Consider the following 10,216-nt stretch of genomic DNA (forward strand, 5'->3'; position numbering starts at 1 on the left):
ACATTATAGATGTCAGTATCATGAAACTGTAGATCACAGTACAAACAAATACAAATGTAAGTGTGACATAGAGAAGGCTATACAGGCACCTCCATATCTCTTCAGGATCATGATACTCTCATTGACTTGTGCTATTGTGCTAAAGATTGACTATTGGACCCAATAGGACAAACCAATTAAACATTTGATCTCTGGCAATAAAGTTGAGACAACCAATAACATCCACCCTTGCTCTCTTTGGCAGCAACCCCCTTCCCAAACAGCTTCAAGTGTTTCACTTGTGACCACGCAACAGACAATTACTATTGCAACCGATGGGCAGAGGATAAATGGTGCCCCCAATGTGAGTGTTAGAAACAACAGGCTTTCATTGCTGACAAAGTAATTATGTAGCTTAAAACTACATTATAACTGTTAAATATCCACTTTGTGCATTGCTTGCAAATGAATCCCATTTATTGTGTAAACATAATGTGTAAAAAGATAATAGGGGTCCAAGAATACTTCTAGGTGTGGAAATATCATAATTATTTTGTTCTTGTTGTCATCCGTAACATGTATTGACTACTCTGTTCCAGTGGCCTTTATTGACAGCATAGTAAAAAGTTAACCACCATTGCATTTAAAATGTATCCGAGACCTTAAACCCCACATCTTCAATGAACCTTTTTTATTATATTGTACAGATACAAATTACTGCATGACGGTGCATCACTTTACCAGCCAGGGCAGGAGCAAGTCTGTCACCAAAAGATGTGCCGTGAAGGAAGATTGCCACGCGGTGGGTTGCCGCCACCACAGGGACACTGGGCACACGGTGAGTGGAGGTTTTGAATCTTTTATCAACATGCTGTACTCAACAGCTCTATAATATAGTATTTTCAAAGTAACCTCTTGACTGTATAGATTGGAACATGAATTAATTGATCACCAGAGGGTCTGAAATGTACCTCCTTATTGGGCCCTTGAGTTGATAACTGGCACATGTATTTATAAACACTGAAGTAAGAGTTTAACTTATCACAACGACAGAGCTAAACAAGGGAACTGGGTGTGATGTGTGATGAGGCTACAAGCATTCCCTTATTTGTATTTCAGGAATGTATCTCTTGCTGTGAGGGGATGGTGTGCAATGTGGAGGTCCCTACAAATCACACAAATGCAGTGTTTGTCATCAAGCAGTCTCGGAGCTCCTCGGGGGACAAGGGTAGGACGTTGAGCTCAGCAGCTTTCTCACTAACATTTCTGACTGCTTTGCTGCTGTTGTGACATGTATGAGACATCTTGAGTCCACAAGAACAAGGAGAAGTATCTTCAGTGCGTGCAAACCTCTCCAAGAAGAAACTACTGTATGAAAGAAAACTTTTGGCATGGTGTGTAATGTATGGACTGCTGGATCATTACATGCTTATACAGAGCCTTATCAGGGCTGCATCCAGGAAAAATGACCACTGAAGGATACAAACTAGCTATTAACCAAGGAGTTACAATACCCAAGTGATTGAAGTTGAAAATGTCAACTAATCGTATTTGGCCTCGCGGCGGGTCTTACATTTGTTACTCAGCACGTTAACAATTCATGGCTGCTATTTTAGATAAATTCTATTCATTTTACAAGTCGTCTTGAAGCCTTGGGTGTCAGGAGCTTATTACCAACATATACAGTAACATAAGAGACACTGGATTACTCATCCAATGATAGGAAGCTGAGTCCAGCAAAATGTAGCATGTGAAGACTGATGGACTGGTTGCTATGGAGGACTTCTGGACTTGATGCACATTTCTTCAAATTACTTTTTCTGCACTTTCCTCAAAGTTATTTATTTACTATCTGAGGAATCAACGACCCCATCCATTATGAAAACTGTAGATGGTGCATCTACTTCTGTAATTGACAATTGCTTTTGTAGGCCTATGGCCGATATATATATATATATATATATATATATATATATATATATATATATATATATATATAAGGGATGGGACGAAAGCCGGCCTTAATCTTTTGAATCACACAATTGGGTTGTGCTGTGTGTATAATCTCCAAAGTGCTTTCAATTAAAAACAAATTGTCGCCTTTTACGCCTTATGGTGTGTAAAGTCTTCAGGTAGGGTTTTAAAAAAAAATCCCTCTTCGTGCTATTGATGGTGAGTTTTAAAAGTTTTAAGTTGAGATGAGGCAAAACATACATGATGATAATTGGCCAGATTAAAGCCGACAATCCCTTTGAATCGAAAGCACTCTGCAGAACCTAATGACATATTTTAAGAGCGTCACCATGTTCAAATTAAATGTTGGTTCTGTTGTGGTTTTTTTTTTTTTTTTTTTTTTTTTTTTTTAACCTTACCTGAAGACGTTACACACTATTGTTATGCTCATGTGTTTCAGTAATGTGGATCTGCATCGGCCACGCGAAACTCACCTGTTTACAGATTAAAAGGCGACAGTTTGTTTTTAATTGAAAGCACTTTGGAGATTATACACACAGCTCAGGCGAATTGTGTGATTTTAAATTTCTAAACGTCTTTCAATTGAAATGTCAGTTCAGTGAGACCTTAAAGGAAAATTATTCTGAACCGCTGTATTGGCCTAAAGGGAAAAAGTAAAATGGCATTTAGCACTTCCTTTATTTCAAAGAAACTGTGTAATTATGGCAATGGTATGTATATTGCTATATGTTTAAATATAGTGTTTTTTAAATATATAAAATCAGAACTTTTGTAGTATTTGTATTTTGATCTAGTATTTACAAGTTTTTACAAGTATTTACAGTTCCCAAAATAGCACAAGATAGCATGCACAGTACTTAGTAAGCTTTAAATGTTTGGGAGGTGGTTATGTTGGGGGGGGGGGGGGGGTCAATTTCACATCACAAAGTTTACTGTAACCCAAACCCCTTTTCCTTTGTACATATTTTATTTAAAAAAAATAGCTAAACATTGTTAATTTTCTATGCTTCTTCTGAAAACTAGTGTAGTCTCTAAATGTAATTCAAATGTTAATGTTTAAAGACCAGTTTGGGAAAACTATCCAGTTGTATACACTTACCACACTTGTGTACCAGTGTATTTGAAGATTACTAGATTTAGTAATATTTTGAAAAGCACTGCTTGCTTGTGGTTTTAATGTCAGAGCACCACTACCTTATTTACAGACCATCCCTAGCTTGTTTCTGCCGTGGAGATGTGGACACTTGCGTGTTTCCCAAACAGGTAATTATTTAGGTATTTATCAATACAAGATGAAAACTACTCATTTAGTACAGTATTACATATTTGCAAAATAACTTGCCTAACTGCATTTTTTAGGTCTGTAGCTCTGTAGATTAGGTAGGCCAGCTGTACCCTTCAAACCAGTCCCAAATGGGCCATCATTGTAATTAATGTTGCTATTGTCAGATTAATCTGTCAGAAGTAAAACGCTTCTTACAACATTATTTTTGCTGTTAGGATTCAAATACTGTACAGAATGACCCTGGGGCATCAGCACAGTCCTGAACCAACATTGTTAATGAACCTCTTTTTCCTCTGCAATGCGGGGTCGAAGAGTCAAATAAAAAGATGTTTTTACAGCAAATCTATTTTCAAAATAATTACCACTGTTTCATCTCCTTACCTCCTGAGCTGAGCTTTTGTGCTAACGATTACTTCAAGACAGTCCTTCAGACACATATGATACCAACATATAGATGAAAAGCAAACAAGGACTGCAGTTTTGAATGGAGTTAATAAATTCCCAGAACAAACAAAAAGATTAAATGGTTGAAGAATATATGCTATGTTCCAGTGCTATGCTATGCTATGATATAATTTGAAGGTTAAACATGTGAGTGAAGCCTTTCACCACATTTTGTTGCAATCCAAAGTGACAGCTACGTGATATGCCAAATACAATGTTCTCTATAACCTGTGTCAGGTACCATACTAGTCAAAGCAAGTTGGGTAGTAGTTTCTTGCAGGCTTTTGCCAAGAATACCATTTTCAGAGTAGTATTAGAATGTTTGATAATCAATTTAAGTAATGCTCACTTTAAAAGATAAAGTTGACAGCCATTTATTTTAAGGACAAAATAATAATTTCAAAAACAGTTTAACTTGTTTGATTTGGCATGATCTGAATTGTGAGACTGGTGTCATGTGAGACCGTTAATCGTGTGCTCAATGTAGACTACAGTTTATCTTTCTATTCAAACAAGTCATACTTTGCTATACCCCTGTAAAACATCACAGGCCTTATTTCACCTGTGATACACAATCAAAATTACCTGGATCAAATGTTTTATCTTTAGGACATACAGTACACATGAAAAATCTGTCATTGTTGAAACAAACTAGTGCTTTTTTAAGGACTACTAAAATGCCTCTCCTGAAAAAACAAAAGCTTGTCCGTAAAATTTGTCATTGTCAATGCATCTCGTGGAATTGTGTTTTAAGTTTCCTGTAACTACACAATTCTCCTTTACTTGCTTTTGGCCTGAGCCATATCCATGTGTGATATGTAGGTTATAATCTGTGTTAATCCTCAATAAAGATATAAACCAAGGTGATGAACCGTGAAAAACACAGGTATTGACCCCTAGATCTTGCCAAATACCCACTAAAAAAGTTCTGTGCCAAGGCCCCAGCATAGACTGAAATCCCCTATCAATCTTTTTTTCTTTCTTTAAGCACCAAGCATACACACTTCCTGTTTTTGTTCTTTTTAAACTGGTATTTGCATATTTAAATTCTGTGACTTTAAGTTAAGGAGATCCCATCACTTCTATGCATACACAACAATAGACTTTCTGTCATTTATTAATATGACATAAAACATGTTCTTTTGAAATTGATATACCAATAATTTGTTGTATTAGTATCACAATATGCTTTGGGTAAATTTGTAAAATGTTCACACCTTTCTGTATGAGAGATTGACTTTCTTTGGTGGCATTGTGTTTACTTTTCATCCATATGAAAGCTATGCTTTCTGCACCTGGCTCACATATGCAACTGAGATGGATTTACCAATGAGCAGGAGGATGATGGGAAATGTACTTCTGAGAGGTCCATGAGGGTACATGGGAAGCCATCTCGGGGCAGGGAATGCAATTTAGAAGTTTAAAAAAGTGGTCAAAATGTAAAAAAAAAACCAAAACAACAACATAACATTTTAAACAATACACACACCTTACATAAACAATTGTAGCAACACATGGGAACATGTAACACAATAAAATAAAAAGGTCCTTATGTACCATTTAACACGCCCAGCACAATTTATACAACAGAACATATTATAGGGTTAGATTAAGTGTCAGAGCGCATGGATAGATTGAGAGGTGACTTTTTGACATATAAATGTTTCTGTTGAAATTCCCAGAGATCACAGATGTGAGTGCTGTCGTCACAATAAATTAAAAAAGTTGTGGAGGCATTCTTAGTTTCTTTATTTAAGTTAGTTACAGTTCAAAACAACCAGTGACCTCTTCAGCAATATCTAATTCAATTTAATCTGAAACATGTGCTTGTTGTACCCCTGTTACTCATTTCCTCTTGCCATGTTTGATTCTCGAAAAGAGAATTCCATGCTTTGAAGCATCATATTTATTTGCCTGAAAAGTTGTTTATTAAAGTACTACCCTTGTTCAGGGGATTGTTATGTGTTGGTAAATGACCAGGAGGGCTGTAACCAAACATCTTCCAACAATCTTGATGAAGTGAAAGGACTGGGGCTTGGTGGTCTCAGTTTAGTGTTTAAGAACCATTGTCCCTATCTTACTGACAAAATACACACATTTAAAAAAAAAAAGGATTACCCAAAACTAACAAAGATCAACCGATGTTTTGCAGATAACCTCTGATTCACCCCAGACACGAGGTCTGGAAAATCCATAACCTGTCATGTTCACTCATCAGCAAATTGAAAAAGGCATGTCAAATAGCCTGGGGAACTGCTCTTGGTCAGGACAATTATGTGACTAGAAAGACAGGTGCTGAGAGATTTATTGTCAAGCAATATTTGCAGAATTTATATAATGTTAATGTTGTTTCTTGAAAGTGTATGTTCCAATTGTTTTTATTTACCCTTTATAATGAGTTCATTTATTTGTGATAGAAATTATCATTTTTCCAGAGTAACAAGGTAGTACAGAATTAGTGCTAATCAGGGTCTGTCAAACCAGCAATGAATTGCATTACACAGGATTTTATCCTCCCTGTTTTCATAACTGAGATGGTTATCTGAGAGATCTTGAATTCCCACAGAAGAGCAGGACTTAGTTTAATGTCCTGTCTGAAAGATGACTCTTCCAACCGCACAATGCACCTCCAACACCACCATGCTGGGCCATGGGATTGAGTTTCTGTCCTGAGAGTGCCCCCCTACTGAGCCACCAACACCACTCGTTTCTCACAACACCTGGCATTCCTTGGAGAACTCCCACCCATGTACTGACCCAGCCCAAACCTGCTGCCACACTCCCAATTGAGACATTACTGAACATTTACAGTCAATAGATGTATTTCAGATTTAGGTTACTCTAGCCTCACATAAACTATTGATAATGTAATTAAGTAATTATGTAGCTACAGTTATGTTAAATGTGGTCTGCCAAATGCTGATTTCATCTGACCTAAAACACAGCGTTCAAACTGCATTCTTTGCCAAATCAAGTGACAGTCAGTGCCAACTGTTGAAGGGCTTTAATAATGAAGAGCACTGTCCTAGACAAATGGAATTTGCACCATTTCTTGCTTTGCCCTTACCCTGGTTTGACCTTATTTGATCTGCAGCTTGGAACACATGTCCCACATATATTCAGAGCAGCCCATTCTTCTTGCATTAAGTTCCTTATGATTCCGTTCTTTAGTTTTTACTGTTTGTTTTAGCTCTTGATAGATTTGTTGATTTGGATTAAGATTTGGTAGACAATACATCACCTTGACCATTGCTGGGGACATTCTGAAAAAGTAATTTCAGCAGCACCTCAAATAATGTACAGGGTGATTAGAAATGCGTTGATGTGGTAAATTTACTTTCTTACCACTCTATCATTATACTTCAGTTAACTCAATTTCTTTAACATTGAGCACCAAAAGCATACATTGATGGCCGAAAGGTCCTTTCCATTGATTCTTATATGTTTTTTCTAAATCGGGGTTTGGCTTAAAACACCAGATCACCGTGATTATCAGACACCACTGACAGTTGTATATGCCTGACTTTCTCAGCTCATTTGCAGTAACTCACACATTTCATTTTCTTGGTACTCTTCTTTATTAAAAAATGAATACTGGATGTTCTCCAGAGGTCTTCCAGCTGTTGTTTTGTTGTTGACTTTAGTCTTGGTAATACAGTACACAATGAAATAATTATTTGGCACCCCAATAACTTGACTGTGTTTATACATAAAGTCTTGCTGGACTGTTTGTTTGACCTTGTTACTGTCATTCAGAAAACATGTAGCACATTTAATTACACAGTTCTCAAGCCACTTCAGGCTGATGAATGGCCCAGGTGGATAGCAAGTTAAACACAGGGTGTTAATACCTTACCTGCCACCAACTATGTCTCAGACTACCGGATTTAAACATCCAGTAGTTAGACAAACTAACTACTGTCAGAATGCTTGTGACTAATAATCTTTCAGACAGTAATAGCTACAGAGAGAATAGATATTCAGCTGGTGTAAATAAAGAAGTGAAGATAAAATTTACAACAGTGGTAAACAGGGGCGTCCATCTTTTCCAGAATAAGATGCCATTTGTATGTTTGATCCACAGCATTAAAGGTTTATGACAAATCTTTTATTTGTTTGGAAGATAGCCAGATGTGAATTTAGACATAATACATAAACAGAATGCTCTTAGTGATGTGGTTTATGAGCTAACTGCACTATAATAATTACACCTAGCTTATTGTCTGTGGTTATACCTTTAAAATGATCTTGTGCTCTTTATTGTATTTTGATCTTGCTAGCAGTTGTGGAGATGTAATTTGATATATACACTTATTTGTTACTGTGCATTGCCTAGTTTCTGTTTTGTGTTTATTGTGGAAAGGTACAGCATTAAATAGTTGGTATCCAAGGTTTTAATATCCACACTAAAAGTTGCTTCCTGGTACAACGTTATTTCCTGTGATCTAGCTCAGTTTCACTCTAATTAAAGGTTACAACTCTTATAAAATATACAAAATAATTATATATTATTACTGTATATTAATCCAAGTTAGCTGGAAGTAATTTGAAGCCTGTTTAACTGATTAATATGGAAGTATGAAATAGCATTTTACAGAGGAAGCCTACAACATCTGATTTCAGAATATGACACAGCTTTTATAAACTCTGTTGGAAGCTATAGGTGTGCTTCTCATAGTCAAAACCATGTATGTAGGTATAAACACTTAGAAGTAAAAGTTCCATCTCACTTTTAAAAAGAGAGAAGGATTTTAATATATGTGTCTTTTTTAATGTTGTGTTTATGGGACATTTGAGAAAGAAAAGTCACCAGATATCATATTGTCAGTGTTATCTTCAGAGCTAAATTAACAAGCCTCTTCTGTGGTCTCTATTATTTCCATGACGGTTAAACGTTGAAGCTTTATTTGACACTTCAAGCTGTCAGAGCGAGCTGAATAGTAAATGTAGGTTGTTATCAAAGTAAAGGTCAGGTCTTGCTGTGGAAGGATGCTGAGATCCAGAGAGGGGAGCCTACTGGCTGCAGACTGCTAATTAGTGCCGTCTGGAGTCCGATACTCAATCTGGGGTTTTTGGTTTCCCCTCACTGTGGGGTTCCCCTTAGCTGAGAATGGCCATCTCCACCCTGACCACTCCAGTTTTGAGGAACTTGGTGTGAAATATACCATGGCTTCCATCCCTCACAGCATGGCTGTCTTTTTTTCACAGAACCTGTGTTCAGCTTTACTGATTCATACGCCATATGTGAAGGACCTCAGCTAAATAAATACCGAAGATACTAGTCAAATGAAGATGTGTCTTGGATGTTTGGGGGTTTTATGTATGTATGTATATATGCATGCATGCATGCATACTGTAAGTGTCTATAAGTGTATGTAACTTCCTACATTAAACTTCTGAAGAATTAACTCTTACCAGCCACAGTTAACTTTCAAAAGTATACATCAGAGTGGTCATTAGAACCAGGTGGCCATTGAAACAAATCTTTTCATGCAGCTTGCCAGAAAGACTACAGGGTGCAGCCTTGAAAGCTGTACAATAGGAATGAGAGCATGAATGTGAAGAAGGGAATTATATAGGCTTCCTGATCACGCATTATGACATCTCTTACGGTTTCTTGTTTCAGAAATTTCTATAATAAAACTGTGATCTTATTCTAAGCTTCTGAAATAAACAAAGCTTAGAGTGTGTTCTTTGCTTGCCAATAAAGTGTTATATAAAAAGTAAACTAATCTAAATAATATTACAGTTACTGTCTATTTTCATTCTAGCAGCATTTGACCCTCAATTCACCCCCTATACTATAAAGCATTACTAGCAAGGCCTCCATAATTGACCTTGGCGTCGACATCCAATGCCACTCTATAAATGTCTTACTTTTTAATACTTTTCTTTTTTCTTGTGATGATTTCTTTTGCATTATGATCACCACATATGTCATTTATTATTGAGTACAAAAAGGGATAATATAGAAGGATTACTTACTAAGACATTTTAAGCCATGTTCAGCAGCCATAAAAAAATAAGAAAGTCCCAGATGTTTTTTTTTATAAGGTGCTCATGGTGCACTGTGTTAGTGAAAGTTTGGAGGCTTCTTTGAAGCAGCTTTGCTGATGGATTGACGGATGTTATAAACCTGCCTATGAGATCAGAGCCCAGGCTTGTTTAGTTCATTCAAAGGCATCTCTTTTAGGGCCATTAAATTGCCAGAACCCTTTTAACTTCTGTGCAAATGGTTTCCTTGGATTTGGACAGTGATGACATATATATATTATATATATATATATATATATATATATATATATATATATATATATATATATATATATATATATATATATATATATATATATATATATGTATATGTTTCACATGTGTAAATGAATGTAAGGGTTCAAAAACTTTCCTGCATCACAAAATTATCAGGAAGCTTTGGAAAAATACTGTAAATCTTTGGAACTGCTGTAATCTTTAGCCAGTGAAATATTCATCTTTCTTTTTTAGTATCAAAGTGCTACACTGACAAGTTGGCCC

The 10,216-nt window shown here is 36.3% G+C and overlaps 1 protein-coding gene across 1 annotated transcript in view; it reads left to right on the forward strand.

The window, feature by feature from the left end:
* LOC121321612 (ly6/PLAUR domain-containing protein 6B-like) overlaps positions 1 to 1,907 on the forward strand; it is a 36,125-nt gene extending 34,218 nt beyond the window's left edge. Inside the window, exons 3-5 of the mRNA XM_041260619.1 lie at positions 245 to 343; positions 687 to 817; positions 1,099 to 1,907. Of these exons, the coding sequence (XP_041116553.1) occupies positions 245 to 343; positions 687 to 817; positions 1,099 to 1,269 (401 nt within the window). The 3' untranslated portion in view covers positions 1,270 to 1,907. The remainder of the gene's footprint in view (positions 1 to 244; positions 344 to 686; positions 818 to 1,098) is intronic.
* The last annotated feature ends 8,309 nt before the right edge of the window (positions 1,908 to 10,216 follow it).

This window comes from Polyodon spathula, chromosome 10, assembly GCF_017654505.1.
Source record: "Polyodon spathula isolate WHYD16114869_AA chromosome 10, ASM1765450v1, whole genome shotgun sequence".
Lineage (NCBI taxonomy): Eukaryota > Metazoa > Chordata > Actinopteri > Acipenseriformes > Polyodontidae > Polyodon > Polyodon spathula.